Consider the following 17,077-nt stretch of genomic DNA (forward strand, 5'->3'; position numbering starts at 1 on the left):
GCTGAATAGATCTTTTGTAGGATCCTTGGGTAGGGGTGAAGGGAGGGGGGAAGTAACTCAGCTTTTCCCTACCAGGAATTCCTGATGGCTGCTCCCTTGATAGACCGTGCCTATACTCACACTACCACCCCAGCCTCTGCTTTGAATACTACACCTCCAGCCTCTTTCAGCTGAGAGAGACTAGCCCAAAGCAAGAAGACTATGTGGATGGGATCCCTTTTAAAATGACCACAGGTCCAGATCCTACACTCCTGTCACATCTAATTGTGGGACTTATATCTCCGCCCTATCATTGATAGAAATCAAAATTTGCTCAGAATTGGCAGACATTATTCAGATATCTCCCGCTGCAGTTTTGCCTTTCTACTTTCCACAGGAATGGGTCTCTCCCAGCTTCAAGGAATAAATGCCAGTTCTCAAAGCGGTTCTTTTAAATACCCTCTTAGTAGGCATGAAGTGAAGGGGAAACACCTCTCTTCTCTATCCCATGGTGGGAGGGGGGCGAGAGGGAAAAGCCAAGGGTCTCCAGTAACTTTTCCCAAAGAAATCCTCTTGAGCCTGAGGTAGGTGTTGAGCTAAGGACACTTATTTTGTGGGTGCTTGACATATTTTAATAACTGAAGTCTACCTGATATTATAATTTAGTTATTTAATTCATTAACTTAAAGTTACAAAAGATTTAAAACCTTAGATATATTTTTTTCACATTTTTTTATTTGTGTATGATTTTTTAACATTTACTTATATTTTTAAAAGCCTTTTAATTGCAGTATAGCACACGTGCTGAGAAGTGTACAAATTATAAGTTATAGCTTGTTGAGTAATTACCTAGTCAGCATTTCCTATGTAACAACCTTTGGATATCTTTTTATAGGAGACTTTGCAGCAGTTGATCATGATGTCATTGCCAAATATCTTAATTATTGGCAAAACCCCCTTTTGTGGTAAGTGTTAACTTTAGCATAATGTGATAATAAAGTCTTTGCCTTTTGTAATACTAGAATGCTTACCCAGATCTTGCTTATTTACATCAACAGACCAAGTTTTTCATGACTCTATAGGGAAAGCTGGAGGTAATATTCCATTTTATATAGAGAAAATAAACTCAGAATATTTGTAAGTTGTGGATGGGATCAGACATAAATTTTCACTAAGTCTGATGTTTTTTCTACTATACCGAATTGATAGTTTTCTGTGATAAGTTTTAGTGTGTCATAAACAAGGATAGAAGATAATGTAGCTGTAGGCTTCAAGGAACATAACCTTAGAAGTGTTTTTGACATAATTTTTAGGTTTCTTTTTATATGTCTACTATGTACCATTGCCACAGTTGTTTGAGTCTAAGGTTTTATTGATTGATATGCTGTAATTTATAAATATAAATTACTTCTGAATGGAAAGATGAGAACCAGTTTCTTAGATCATTTAAATTATTTTTTCCAAAAGTTCCTGTACTTTACTAGATTTTAAATGTGACATATTTAGAGTTTTAATTTTTGAATAATTGAAATTAGCAACTACATAACCATTTCAACAATGGACTTCTTCTAACAGGCTGCATGTAACCCAAATAAAGTTATTTTCTCCAAGTCATACCTCCACCAAAATAAAAACTAAAATCACATAGCTGTTTTTGTTGAAGAAACTACCAGTTAGATGTGGGTGATATTCTGGGATATTTGGCTATACAAATAAAAAATGAAGAAATATTTTATATGTAGAAAGGAATTATTTTTATTTCCACATGTATTTAGTAATTGCCTACCAAGTAGGGACCAACAATATAAAGAAAATGGTCTGTGCTCTTCAGGACCTTGTGTTTTGCTGAGAGATATAGATTACTGGGAAATCATGTAAGAATTGGTACAAAATAGAGATATGTAAAAATGTTAAGACATAAAATATGGAGCTATTACTTATTCAAGTTGGCAGGTTAGTGAGGTTTGGGACCATTGATGATTAGGTCAGAGAAGACGACACAGAGGTGTTACATACAGCTGTGCCTAGGATTGTGATTAGTAAGTAGAGGGACAAGGGGGAAGGGAAGGAAGGCAGAGTAACAGAAGTTAAGGCAGTTTGTATGTATTTATATTGGGGGAAAGGTGATTAATGTAGCTTAAGAAAGTAGGCTGTTTCATGGAGAGTAGGAGGAAATGTTTGAAAAGAAGATTGTACTTTATCAAAAACCAGATTGGCCTGATGGTGAAATTCTGGTCCAAAGAATTGACTTTTTTTTGTCTGCTGAATGTTTAAAGCAAACCTCAGTTGAATTGGATAGCAAATGTGTTCTTCAGTTCTGTTACAGACCATTAATTTTGTCCAGCTCATTATATACATTTATTTTTACCAGTTTTGCTGTAACTGACAAGGTTTTGATCCTCATGAACCTACACAGTGTAAAGCCATTTAAATTTTACTCGTAGATGACTCATACAAGATATTTTAGAAAGAAAACAATAATAGGCCTAAATATAGTGGTTCTCAACCTGTGGGTCGCGACCCCTTTGGGGTCGAACGACCCTTTCACAGGGGTCGCCTAAGACCATCGGAAAACACATATTTTCAATGGTCTTAGGAACTGAGACACCGCTCCTCTATTCGTCTCCAGGCGGGTCCGCCCACATGCAGATATGCCCACATACGAGTAGCCGGCGTAATTAAAGGGTCGTGGCATTAGGAAGGTTGAGAACCACTGGCCTAAAAGAAGCCTGATATGTTGGGAACCATTTTGGCTGATCTTGGGGTATGTCCCTATATCAACAGTTCTTAATTTAGTATGCTGGTGTAGTATAATCATTTATGGAAAAGTAGTGGATTTATAGTTAGCATACTTTATTGCACAGAACTTTGAAGCCTATTTTATCTATACTGTAGCTCCTCAAAATTGAGATCCTTGTCCATTTCTCCTGCTATTACCACATTGTACACACACAGCTGTTTTTTAAAATTTTTCATTGTATTTACATTCTTAATCTTTTAGTCAAGTTGTGAATATTACCTATAGACTTGCTTCTATCGATATAAGAAAGAGAATTGAACTAATGTAAAATGTTATACTCGGTTATTGTTTTTATTTTAGAACAAGGCACAGAAGAAGTTAAAAAGTTGCTTTTACTTTTACTGGGTTGTGCAGTTCAGGTAAGTTTGAAATTTCTTCATATTTCATTTTGGTAACTTCTTTATGCTTTTTTAGGCTCTAGTTTCTGAAAGACTTCAGGATGGGCCATTGGTTTTCAAAGTTTGTGTTAGAGATTTTAGATTTTGAAGAAAAAGAGTTATTCTCTTATTTTATTTCAAATTTTAGTTATATTACCAGATAGTCATATGATCTAAAATCTTTCATTATTCTTTATTCTGAGGCTTCTAAGGGCCCCAAGTTTTTCAAGTTTCCTTAAAGATACCTTTAAAAACCTCTCTCAAAACATCCTTATGATTAATGCATGCATGTGTGTGTGCTACTGAAGAAAAGTGAGAATGGCAATATAAAGGAGACAGAAATTATGAAAAATGTTTTAGGAGTCTGGGTTATTGTTATATTGCCCTTTTAATCAATGACTAATAATAATAGCAGCTATTACCTTATATAGGTTTTCTTATATCTCTTTTTCAGATAAGGGAATTGGAGTTTATGTAGGATGATATTTAAGTTACCCAAAATTAAAACACTTATGAGAGTCAAAAAGGGGTACTATTAACAATTAGAGTGGCACTGCTTGTATAAACTGGGACTGCCCCAGACAAAAGTGGTCGCTCTAGATTTAGGTCATATTGTTAGTAGGCCAGAGAGTTGAGATTCAACTTCAGTCTGATGTTTCCTTTAATCAGCCAATATTTGGATGGTTTATCACAATGATACTTTAAATTTTTCTTTAAATTTATTGATTTTAGAGACAGGAAGAGAGACAAACCCTGGAAGAAACAGAGAGAAACATCAATTTGTTGTTTTACTTATTTATACAGTCATTGGTTGATTCTTGTATGTACCCTGACCAGAGATTGAACCCACACCCTTTGGTGTATCAGGACGATGCTCTAACCAACTGAGCTACCTGGCCAGGGCACAATGTAAATGTAAACTATCTCAGTTCTTTATTGAATGAAGTGTTGGTAAACCAATAATGTGGCCACTAATAATGTTTTACACGCGTATGTTAGAAATAATATACCCAAAAGAGTGTTGGCTTTTAGAGCTGACTGCTTGGGGGCTGTATATACAATGTATGTTATTAAAGTTTCATGCTGTATAATGTACAGGTGTTTACTTCATAATTGATTTCATATTAAATGAAATATAGTGTTTGTAGTCATTGCTGTTCTAATTTGGTCATCAGATTCTGAGTTAGAAACAGCTCTAAATTATTTACATACAGCCTTTGTGTACTGTATTTGCTTTTAAAAATAACTCTATTGATGAATATTATATACATTTGGACAACATAGTGACACCATACATTTGGTTATTACTTCTGGCTACCATTTAGTTGTTATTGCTGGTTACTAAAAGTGATAGTAGCAATGGAGCAGAACCAAGGACTTTTAAAATGAACAGTTTAGGGAAAGCCTAAAATATTAAAGAAGCCATCATTGCCGAAACCGGTTTGGCTCAGTGGATAGAGCGTCGGCCTGCGGGCTGAAAGGTCCCAGGTTCGATTCCGGTCAAAGGCATGTACCTGGGTTGCGGGCACATCCCCAGTAGGAGATGTGCAGGAGGCAGCTGATCGATGTTTCTCTCTCATCGATGTTTCTAACTCTCTATCTCTCTCCCTTCCTCTCTGTAAAAAATCAATAAAATATATTTAAAAAAAAGAAGCCATCATTATCACCATCTGTAAAGGCAACAAAAGACTATTATAAAAATCTAAGCTGCTTCCCCCTCCCTTACTATTTTCTATAGTTCACATGATAGTATCCCAGATACTGGAAAATGAAAAGAATGCCATGGAAATAGTGGTCCTTTTTCTTACTAAGATAAATAAAGCATTTCATAGGTTACTAAACCCATTGAGTGTTTCCTAAAAAAATTTACCAAGACTTTTTTTACATTTGATGTTCATGTCATTTTCCTTTATTACTAAAGTAAAGCAGAACTATGTAATGGGCCTGTTTTTTAAAAAACTACTTAATTGCCCTAGCTGGTTTGGCTCGGTGGATAGAGTGTGGACTGAAGTGTCCTAGGTTCGATTCTGGTCAAGGGCACATGCCTGGGTTTCGGGCCCCATCCCCAGTAGAGGGCATGCAGGAGGCAGCCAATCCATGATTCTCTCTCATCATTGATGTTTCTATCTCTTTCTCCCTCTCTGAAATCAATAAAAATATATTTAACAAACAAACAAAAATACTACTTAATGAAGCCATGCTAGAAATCACCAATTATCATATTAGATATGTACATTTTTAATATGTACATGCAATTAAAACGGGATTTTCTAGCAATGCTAAGTATTCTTAATTTTTCCTATTAATATATCAGCTGGTTATGATTCCCTGTACTTTAGATTCACATAATCTGGGAAGGGTTTATAAGGTAGATATTATTTCAAATAGTCATTGGAATAGGGAGGAAGAATAGTTGAGGAGATTAAGGCATAAGAGAAGGCACAGAATGGGAAAGTTGTGTAAAAGTAATTATAAATATGCATCAGTATGATATTGTAAAGTAAGCTAGAAAATAGAGGGTGTTATTTTCTTTTATTAATTTTTAAAAGTTTTTTAATTATAGTTTACATTCAATATTGTTATTTTTTAATTTTGTATTTTGTACAACATTGTGGTTAGGCAATAATATACTTTACAAAGTATTCTCCCTGATATTTCCAATATCCACCTGGCACCATACATAGTTATTACAATGTTATTGACTATAGTCCCTATGCTGTACTGTATACTACTTTGTAACTACATATCTGTTCTCAATCCTTTTACCTTTTTCACCCAGTCCCGCAACCCTCATTTCCTCTGGCAACCATCAGTCTATTTTCTGTTTCTATGAGTCTGTTTCTGTTTTATTTGTTTGTTTATATGTTCTTTAGATTCCAAATGTAAGTGAAGTTATTTGGTATTTGTCTTTCTCTGTCTGACTTATTTCACTTAGCATAATACCCTCTATGTCAGGGGTGGGAACGTCTGGCCCGAGGGCCCTATAAGGCCGAGAAATCATTTGGTCTAGCCCTGCCAAGGCATTGGGGGTGAGTTAATTAAATGTTTGACCAAATATAGCAGGCTAGTTTTCAAGTTGATAATTTTGTATGACCCACGAATGATGTTATAAATGTCCACATGGCCCTTGGCAAAAAAAAAAAATTTCCCGTCTCTTCTCTAGGTCCATCCATACTTAGTAGCCATGTGTAGCTAGTGATTTCTGTGTGGACAGCACTGATATAAAACATTTGGTCTTATTATTTAACTTCAGAGTTTGAATCTTCTCTCATTCTCTTTTCCATTTTGATAATCTTTCTCTTTTCTGCCCTTCAAAATCCTATGACATTCATTCTATATTCTTTAAGAAAGCCTAACCTATTGATAAAGCATTTTCAGCATTCTTAAGACTTTGTGGATATTTTAAGTGAAAAGGAAGAATCTCATTGATTTGTGTTATGACTGTGTTAAGGGCTGAGCTCCTAAAGGTAGTGTAAATAAAGAACCAGCGGCTTTAGGGCTTAGGAAGGAAAGAGTTTCTGTTTAGTTTAAATTGAAGGCAGACAGCAGGGCTGGCGTGGCTCAGTGGTAGAGCTTTGACCTATGAACCAGGAGGTCCAGGTTAGATTCCCGATCAGGACACATGCCTGAGTTGCGGGCTCCATCCCCAGTAGGGGGCATGCAGGAGGCAGCCGATCCATGATTCTCTCTCATTAAAAAAAAAAATTGAAGGCAGACAGATATGACAGTTGAATTGGGGGACTGTCCCTTTAGTGAGTTATAGTCTCTCACTATTTTATATGCTCATTAGCTCAGAAACTATGTATAAGTTAACATTTTCAAAAGCATTAAATTGAAATTTTATTTTATATATGCTACATAAAAAGTGATTTTATATTTGCTGCAAATGTACTGTCCAAAGTCATTCTTAATTGTTCTTACTAGGCCTGTCAAATATTACTTATACATAAAACTTCTTGTTTTTAAACAAATTTTTGTTTTATATCCCAAATTTTGGCTTCCTTCTCTAGTCACAGCTAGGAATTGCATGTTCCTGGTCATTTAATTTTAAATATTATTATGTCATCTAATAATTTTGTTTTTACACAATAATAGAACTTTCTGCATTATGGAAATGTGTTTAAGTTAAATTGTATGGCAATAGAAATAGAATATTATGATTTGATATAATAAATATATAAATATAAATCAGAATTTTGCTAAGTTTCTTAATGATCAAAGAGTTGATTTTCTCTTTGTGAGTATATAGTCTTCACTGGTGTTCAGTAATTGGCCCAGGAGATGCCACTGGGCTAGACAAGGCAGTGCTGGTTATTTTGTATGCACTTCTCATTTGGTAGCTGGAGGAATACAGTTACGCTGGCAGTTGGAGTGCAGTATAAGAGATGTAGAAGGGACGCAGAGATTAAGGTGCATGTTAAACTGCTATTTAATACTGTTTAGAAAGAAAAAGTTTGAGTTTGCATTTTAATATCTTTAATTTATATAATGTCTTTAAAATGTTACACAAATGCTGCCTTTATTCCACTTGACACTTGTGTACTTGTATATACATTCTTAAATTTTGCCCCTAGTCACTTTGTTATAAATAAGTCAAATGTTTTTTGTATTACCTTATAAATGTTGAACTGGTATACAAAAGTAGGTTTCTTAGATTGATAGGCTAAAGATGTGAGAATGAATTGTAAGCTTGAGGTAAAAATTGCTTACAATTTTTTCCCCAAGAAGAAAGGCTGTGTTGTTTGATGATAGCCAAAGACTGACTGAGCATTTTGGCTGTATTCCGAATTCTGCCACTGACTCACTGTGTTTTTTGGCAAGTAACTTATCCTCCCTGAAACAAGTTCTTGATTCTTTACTTCTCTGTTTGTAAAGTTAGCATAATAATATTGTACTGACCTCAGATGGGTTGTGTAATGGTTTCCCACTTTAGAACTTTGAGGCATAAAAATAGTATGGATTTTCAATGCCTTGCCTTTTCAATAAATACTTCTAAATTGTTATCTTTTTATTAGGTAAGCATATTAAAGAGACCATTTAAATGCAAAACAAAACAAAACCCTCATTGTACTGTTCAAAACATAGCCAAGAGTTTTACCCTGATGAGTTTTCAGTTATTTACAACATATTAAGTACTATACCCTATAAAGTATAAATGATCATTTTATTCATTTATTTTAGTGTCAGAAGAAAGAAGAATTTATTGAAAGAATTCAAGGTTTAGATTTTGATACAAAAGCAGCAGTTGCAGCACATATTCAAGAGGTAATAACCTGTGTACAGTTTTTATGAAGCTCTGGTGTGTTCATATATCTCCCAAAATCATAGGATAAGCAAGAGCAAATCAAGGTCAAATATACATGAACCCTGCTTTTAGACAAATTGCCATCTTCTCTTTAGAGACAGTTTCTTAAATGAAGCAGTCATCTTATATGTGGTATAGTGCTAATCATAAATGTACTATTGTGTTTATACAGAGAGACATAGACAAAAATGTTATTTGAGGAATGAAGTATATGTCTTTTATATATAGCACAGAATAAATAGTATAGTAAATGGAAGCAGCAGAAAGTGGGTCATTGCATGTAATTCAAAACTGAAGTGAGGTAAGATGATAACTAGTATTTTGTCATTCAGTGATTTTTCTTTGGATGAATGGACAGCGTAATTTTTATTGAAAATATTATTTGAATTATAAACGTTGATTTGTAATATCTTTATAAAAACTTAAATCTAGTATATATTGTCTAGTACATATTGTGCAATGTCAGGTAATTGAAGTTACATATTTATTTGTTAAGAATGCTTTTAAAAGCTGCTGTTTCTGCATTTATCTAGAATTGGTCCTTTAATTATGTATACTTTACAAGACTTTTTAGAATTAGAGCATGCTAAATTTTGCATGCTGGTTTGAAAGAGAACTAAGGGAAAGGGAAAGGAGAGAATTTTTAAATAGTGAAAATTGGTAGTGTTTAAAATATTATGTATTTAAATAACTGTGTTTCCCATATGTCATCTTTCCTCTTATTTAACATTCAGAGATCCCAGCTTTCTTGTCAGTATCAACAGTATGCATAGTAAAACTTTATAAAGTATAGTTTTATTGGTAGTTTTTCCTTATATGTATTTGTTTGTTTATGCTAGCTCTGTGGCTTGTATCTTATTTTGGATAAATGCTAATTGTTGCAAGTCACTAAATTTGCCACCATTCTTGAAAATGTTATTTTTGCTGCTTATTGCGAAAGTTAAAGCAAAATATCAGAATCATGGTGAGAAAAGAAAAGCAAGAACTAAGTATTTTACTTATATAACTTTCATTTTTTTTAAAATCTTTATACTGGGAGTTCTTTTCTCCTTAGGTTCTGTAATGGTGTCATCTTCAGAATCTATAACGAATTAGCTTTTCAAGTATAAAAATACAAGAACATATATCCTATATTATAAAAAACTTTTACTTTTAGATTAATGTACAGTACATTTAGTATTATCTAATAAAAAGTTAAATTGATTTTGTTAAAGCAGTTGTCAGACATCAATATTACCTTCCTTTAAGAATGCTTTGAATGAAATATCTTTTTTAAAAAAAATATCTTTATTGATTTTTTACAGAGAAGGGAGAGGTATAGAGAGTTAGAAACATCGATGAGAGAGAAACATCGATCAGCTGCCTCCTGCACACCCCCTACTGGGGATATGCCCGCAACCAAGGTATATGCCCTTGACCGGAATCGAACCTGGGACCCTTCAGTCTGCAGGCAGATGCTCTATCCACTGAGCCAAACCGGTTAGGGCTGAATGAAATATCTTATTTTTTTAATTGGAAAAGAAATAGAAATTTATTTAAAAATTTATATTTAAAAAGTAATGTTTTTAAAAATAATTTTTAGTAGTAGCTTTTTCATCATTCATTACTTTTAAATGTTTTTTTAAACATCATATTTGCTTTTTATATTTTTATTATATGGGACATAATATTTGAGCTAATATTTTGCTAAAATGAAATAGATTTTAACTATTAGCCATTTTAAAAGTTATGTATTTGGTTGTTTTTCTAAAGGTAACCCATAATCAGGAAAATGTGTTTGATTTGCAATGGATGGAAGTGACTGATATGTCTCAGGAGGAAATAGAACCACTCTTGAAAAATATGGTGTTGCATCTAAAAAGACTTATAGATGAGAGAGATGAACATTCAGAGGTTTGTAAATTTCTTTCAGTATATTACCAAAGTTTGATTTCCAAAAAAAGAGAAAAAATAGCATTTAGAAACACTTCAGAATTGATACTTTATTTATTAAAATACGGTATGCTTTTTTTTTTGTGCGACATAGGAACCAGAAAGGTCATACGGGCCCCAGATGAGACAAATTTAAACAGTAAACTAGTAAACAGATTACAATCAGGGTTTCTTTCTTCCTTTCCTTTTAAATTATTATTCTGATTTTTTTCCTATGTGTTTTCTTAAGTCATCCCTATAGCTCGGCAACAGTACAAAAGTGTGAAACTGAAAATATCGTTGATGTAAGTGGAAAAATCATTGCCTTGAAGCATAAGAATTTACTTAAGGATAATTTTTAGTTTTATTACCATGTGAGGTTGGAAAAATAAGTGTTAATAAAAGGAGAATAACAGGTGTTTTGTATAAAATGTCCCACAAAAGTTCTCAAATTTTTGTAGTCAGTATAATGAGGTGTGATTTAAAAAAAAGAGAATTATTATAAACTTGTTTAAGACAGTACTTTGCTTTTTAAAAAGAGGAAAAATTGCTCCAGAATTTTTTGCCTGCACTCTCTGAAAACAGCTTGTAATTTTTAGAGGAGTCTAGACTTCAGTGCATGTGGTGGTGAGTAATATTTTCTGAGTATCAGACCAAAGTACTGTGCCATTCAGGAGAATGTATAGCTTTGATCATTTGTTCCATTTACATGGAGACAGTTTTGAGCTGATTTATACAGAATTTGATTACTCTTGGGACAAATAAAAGACTATACAGAAAAAATTCCTAAAGATTTATTTTTATGAACAAAACTTTCATGTCTCTTTAGAGTATATTCAGTTCTGATGAGAATTTTCAGTTTTTCTTCAGTCATTAAAGAAGACAATATAGGAAATAAATATTTTAGAGCAATAATTAAAATTTTTAAAAAGCTAATACAGTGAGACCAAAGAAAGAAAAGAGTAAATTGAAAAAATCTCTAGTATATATCAAACTTATCCTGAATTTTGTTTCATTTTCAATCTGATTTTTGAACCACATGCTGTACCTTTTTTTATATTAGTATCTTTTCATCACTTTATTCATTGCTAGACCATCCCTTTGTATTTCAAGATATTAAAGATATTTTGTTAAGGTGTCCTCCAACTTCTGAGAAATTACTTCTAAAAATCTATACTTTGGCCCAGCCAGTGTGGCTCAGTGGTTGAGTATCAACCTATGAACCAGGAGGTTGCGGATTGATTCCCTGTCAGGGCACATGCCCGGGCTCAATCCCTGGTAAGGGGCATGCAGGAGGCAGCCAGTCAATGATTCTCATCATTCATGTTTCTATCTCTCTCTCCTTCCTTCCTCTCTCTGAAATTAAATTTTTTTTTAATATCTATACTTTGGTTTCATATGACTGATAAATTAATCTCCCTTACACGAACTGATTAATATGGTATGAAGCAGTACATTATTTTGGAAAAATGTGAACAAAATACTTGTCATTACGTTGTCTGTGTTAAAACTAAAAGGAATAATAAACACTATAGATTATTTGAAAAGCCTTTTTAAAACTTGCCTGATTGAGCATTTTTTTTGAATTTGTTTTTCTAACAAGGAAAAAAGAATCAGTCTTATTCTCCTGTCTATAGTATTCAGGAAACAAGTTGCTAGCTGATTCAGTTCTCTTGGGGGAGCGGGGAAAGGGAGAATTTTAATTTGGGTCATCAGGACTAATTAGAAAAGATAATTTTGAAAGTTATAAATACCAAAAGATAACATTGAAAGTTATAAATACCAAAAAGAGACATGTACCTAAACACTATAGGAATTTAAAGAAAGAAGATATTACTTGCAGCTGCTCGTGGAATGTCTAGGATCTGAAGGATCAGAGAAGACTTATTTAATGAAAGTTATGCTTTAATGACATTTCCTGTCAGATTTTTGGGAAAATGTCCAGAGGCCTTCAGCTCAAGAAACTACCATCATTAGAGAAAAGTCAAAGTGTTTACATAGTCTTCAATGGAAAATACCTCTAGATGCTCTTAGTTCTTAGTAACAAGTTTCTTTCTTTCCTTTTTAAAAATATTTTTTCGGCCCATAGTTCTTTTGTGCTCTGTGCATTGGCATCTGGAAGCTCTTGATATCTCCATTTCACCATCTTTTTAGTTCAGTTGTAGTATGTGTCTCCAGTACTTTTCTTGAGTTCTCCATTTTATCAATTACTCAGTTATAATATGTTTGAGCAGCTCATTACTATGCTGGATATGATCAGAGATATAAAGGAGGTATAAGAAAGATTATTTGGTTTACTGGAAAAAAATACATTGCAAATGAAAAATAAAAGGTAACATTTAAGTTCTAATTTATTTGTGCATGAAACAAATATTTATTAAACACTGTGTACAGGTTAGAGTCAGGAGATGTTAGGAGACAAAATTACAGATAATTGAGACAGAAAGAAAATTAACCAATAAAAATTGACTCAGTGAAAATTGAGCCTGGGCTACTATGGAGATTAATGACGCTATGCACAGTGACAGGGAAGTTGGGCTAGACACACTGGATGAGTGGATAGGATGAATTATTGTCAATGAACATATAAACTATTTTCAAAAAATACCATTGAAAGAGAAATAGAAGAGTAGTAAGAGAGAAATGTGATTTTTTTTTCCTATATAGAAGAGACTTGTATGTATACCTTTGAAGAACAAAGAAAAAAGCCAATTGAAAATGTTATAGAAATAAGGACTATGTGTAGGGAGCAAGAGATATGTAAAAGTGGAGGCTTTAATCTCAAGTGGTTTTGTTTCTTAGACAAGTTGGAGGAGAGGTCATTTTTTGGAAGTAATGATAGCTGTTTGCAGTTGAAGGCGTAAGTAAAGAAAGGGGATTATATTTATAATAGCCATTATGGGGAAATTTGCCAGGAAATCAGATTTTCCATAAAAGGATGGATGGTCATTGGAAAGAGCTTAATTGAAAATAGACCTGTAGTTGGGCTGTGTATTTGTTGTTTTTCTCTTGAGTTCTTTATTACCTTGGAGCAGGAATGAAAAAAAAAATGATGGTAGGTAAGGAAAATAACATAGTGTTAGAGTCAGATTTGAAATTGAATTCCTTTTATATATATTATTAGATGTGTGACTTTGGTTAAGTTATTTAATCTAAAATAGACATAATACTTATATTACAAATTATAGTATTGGATGAGATCTTGTTGGAAAATCTCTAGTTAGAAGTTCTATAAATATTTCCCCTTTCCCCCGCCAAAAGAGTGAGCCATAGCCAAAGATGGCATGGTAGTGTTAAATTAGAAAGTAAGGGTGACATTTACGGACCTAATTGTAGCTCCAGGCTGATTAAGAACTCTAGAGTAGGCAGAAAAAATTTGTTTGACTGGATAAAAGGGGGGAGTTGAATGATTAAAGGTTCAGGCATAGGTATGGTGATATGGGAGTAATGATAGTTAAGGAATCATGGCACAAAAGAGGAATGGTGCCTTCACTGTAGAAGCCTGTAGGTACCAAATTGGGAATGGATGAGGAGTTGTAGAGAGAAAAGAACTTGGGAAGTCACATTCTGTGGTTTATCAATAGACAAACTAGAATCTGTGAAAGCGATAGTTGGATAGACCTTCATTCAGGTGCTGAAATATATCTCAAGGATAAGGAAATGAATTCCGTGTGTGGTTTAAAAAAATAAAAGAAGAGGAAAAATAATGATTTAGTGAGGGTGGTGTAAGACTTGGTAATGAGAAACTAAGTGAGGATGGTGATCTCATGGTCCTGAGGTGGTAATCCCCCCCATTCTGGTGGTAATCCCACCCATTCTGTCTGATATAGGACAGTCTATTTGCCAAAGAAGTTTGAAAAAAAGGCTGAGAAATTGGTAGAATAAGAGAATTTTCCAATAAAAGGAAAATTAGGGGAATGGATGAACATGACTGAGTGAGGTACATGTAGATTAGAAAGCCCTTAAAGTCCAGATTTAGGATAACCAGAAGGAGATTTGTGTTTTATAGAGAGTTTCTAGAGAAAGTGATTAGGGAAAGAAGCATTGAGACGGGAAGCAGATTGGAACTATTGTAAGAGAGAGTGTAAGATATAGAGTTGAAACTGGCTTGGAGTCTTGGCATTGCTACTAGCTAATTGTGTGATTATGGACAAGTCAATCTCTGTGCCTCAGTTACTTTGCAGAATTAAGGGACTCAATGAGACCTCTGAGATTCTGGTAGGTCTCTCTGAGATCCCTGTTTACAATTCTAGAGCATTGTCCAATTCTGTAATGATGGCAAGATTATATTTCTGCACTATCTACACTAATAAAAGAAACATGCAAATTGGTGTCACTCCGCTACACCACCAGCCAATCATATGGGTATGCAAATTAACCCAATGAAGATGGCGGTTAATTTGCATACGCACGCAGGGAGTGAAGACAACATAGAAGGAAGCCAAGTGCTACAGAATGGAGTGAAGCTGCGGAAAAGCAAGCAGGGCGGGAGGGAAGCAAGCAGGGCGGCGGAGGCGGGAGCGAAGCCTGCCTCGGCGGGTTTTGCTCCCTTCTCTGCTTTGCTCCAGCCGCAGGAAGCCCTATTCTTGCAGGAATCTTCCTGCAATGGGCCTCTAGTCCATTATAATAACCATTAGCTACATATGGCTGTTGTGTACTTGAAATGTGACTAGTGTGACTAATGAACTGTATTTTTAATTTTTTAAATTTGTACTTCAATAGCCACTTGTGCTGCTGACTACCATATTTGACAGCACAGTTGTAGATATATCATTCTTGGGTTAATTTCTTTCCTACGTCAATGTCTTTTATGCCTTTCTGGCAGTTGCCATCTGGTCGAGTTATTTTACTATAATTGATTTCTTTTGTTAAACTAAAAATGGAAAAGAGTATTGTCGTCTTCTACTATTATCTTCTACTATTACTAATAGCTTGTCCATGACCTACTGATTCAAACTTTTAAAAATGACAACTAAATATGACAGTTAAGTTTTTTTATCAATGAATTGTTTTGATATTATAGTATAGTACTTAGAGACAGTGAATAGTGTTAATGTATTTAGGTCTTTGATATGTAAAATACTAAAAGTGATTCTGTGTTCATTTCCACATTTCCTTAGACCATCATAGAACTCTCTGAAGAACGGGATGGTCTTCATTTTCTACCCCATGCGTCTTCATCTGCACAGTCACCCTGTGGTTCTCCAGGCATGAAGCGGACAGAAAGTCGACAACATCTGTCAGTGGAACTGGCAGATGCTAAGGCCAAGATAAGAAGGCTGAGGCAGGAATTGTAAGTTGCCAATTTTCAAGCTTCATTGAATTTATATGTTTGAAAGGTAACCTAGACAATATTTTTAGGCTTATGGCATATAGATAGTAGTTCTTTTTTTCTGGCCTGAGTCACAATTTTTACTAGTTTTTATCAAAATGAAAAAAATAAGGAGACCAGCATTAGGTTTTTTTAATGCTAAATCTTAAAAATTTAAAGGATGCCCTTGATTCTGGATTTATGCCCTACTTATCTAGTGTTAAAATGCCCTTTCTTTTATAAAATAATGTTCTTCCTTGGCAGATTGGGATCTCCTTAATATTTTTATTTTTACATGCTTTAAATACAAAACATTGACAACCACTGGTACAGATCAATAAGTTTAGCTCTTTTAAAATTAATGTTGTAGCCCTGGCCTGTGTGGTTCAGTTAATTGGAGCATCATCCTGTGCACTGAAAGGTGGTGGGTCCATTCCAGTCAGGGCACATCCCAAATTGTGGATTCCATCCCTGGTCGGGGCATGTTAGGGAGGTGCCAATCATCTCTCTCTTTCTTTCTATCTTTCTCTCTCTCTCTCTCTCTCTCTCTCTCTCTCTCCCCTCTCCCTCTCCCTCTCCCTCTCCCTCTCCCTCTCCCTCTCCCTCTCTCCCTCTCTCTAAAATCAATAAAATATACATATAAAAATAAAATTAATGTTATAAAAGACTGAATTGTTGACATACAGTTTTACAAATAATTTTGTCTGTGTATCTTCTGCATTGAGTAATTGAAATGCCTGACTCATGTACTTAGCAGTGGTAAATATTCAGATTGGTTGGTGCTGGTGAAATTTATCTTTCAAAGAACATTACAGAAAAGTGAGTATGTGTCACATAGGCATTCCTTGGTGAATCACATGTAAAGACATGACCAATCCCTGCTGGGGATTTTTTATTTTGCACTTCAAAAAGAACAAAGGATTTTTGTATTTGGACTTTTTCTTTTTGTTGTTTTCTTCCCTGGAATTTGGGCTTTAGAGTATAGGTTTAAATTTAAAGCCACAATATAGCGATTAAGTTTATTTACTGATTGTTTAAAGCAGTTAGTTTAAGAAAGTGATTAAATATGCAAGGTAGAAAAAATACACAGTTTATAGAAAAATGTGAAAAAAAATAAATACAGCCTACATTGTGGATGTCTGCATTATTATGTATCTATTGCAGTGAACACGCCCAGGATATTCTATAAACAGCTGCACCAGGAAAATTAGGGAAGCGATTGCTGTTATTAGTTTGACTGGCAGTTAATGGATAGCCTAAACAGTGAACACTAGTTTGTTCCATATAATTTAGTACCATCTTCTCCAGTCTTTAGATAAAGCATGCAATTAGAACTGCAATGCTGGCTGTGAATTCATTTAACATTTTGCACTATAGAATTAGAATTTGATTTT

The 17,077-nt window shown here is 34.2% G+C and overlaps 1 protein-coding gene across 2 annotated transcripts in view; it reads left to right on the forward strand.

The window, feature by feature from the left end:
* Positions 1-17,077, forward strand: part of CCDC88A (coiled-coil domain containing 88A) — a 105,314-nt gene that overhangs the window by 30,577 nt on the left and 57,660 nt on the right. For both annotated transcript variants that reach the window (XM_006083327.3, XM_014447194.2), the window contains exons 4-8: positions 875-944; positions 3,080-3,138; positions 8,338-8,421; positions 10,214-10,354; positions 15,493-15,665. In XM_006083327.3, coding sequence (XP_006083389.1) covers positions 875-944; positions 3,080-3,138; positions 8,338-8,421; positions 10,214-10,354; positions 15,493-15,665 — 527 coding nt within the window. The remainder of the gene's footprint in view (positions 1-874; positions 945-3,079; positions 3,139-8,337; positions 8,422-10,213; positions 10,355-15,492; positions 15,666-17,077) is intronic.

Source organism: Myotis lucifugus, unplaced genomic scaffold (assembly GCF_000147115.1).
Source record: "Myotis lucifugus unplaced genomic scaffold, Myoluc2.0 scaffold_6, whole genome shotgun sequence".
In the NCBI taxonomy this organism is placed as follows: domain Eukaryota; kingdom Metazoa; phylum Chordata; class Mammalia; order Chiroptera; family Vespertilionidae; genus Myotis; species Myotis lucifugus.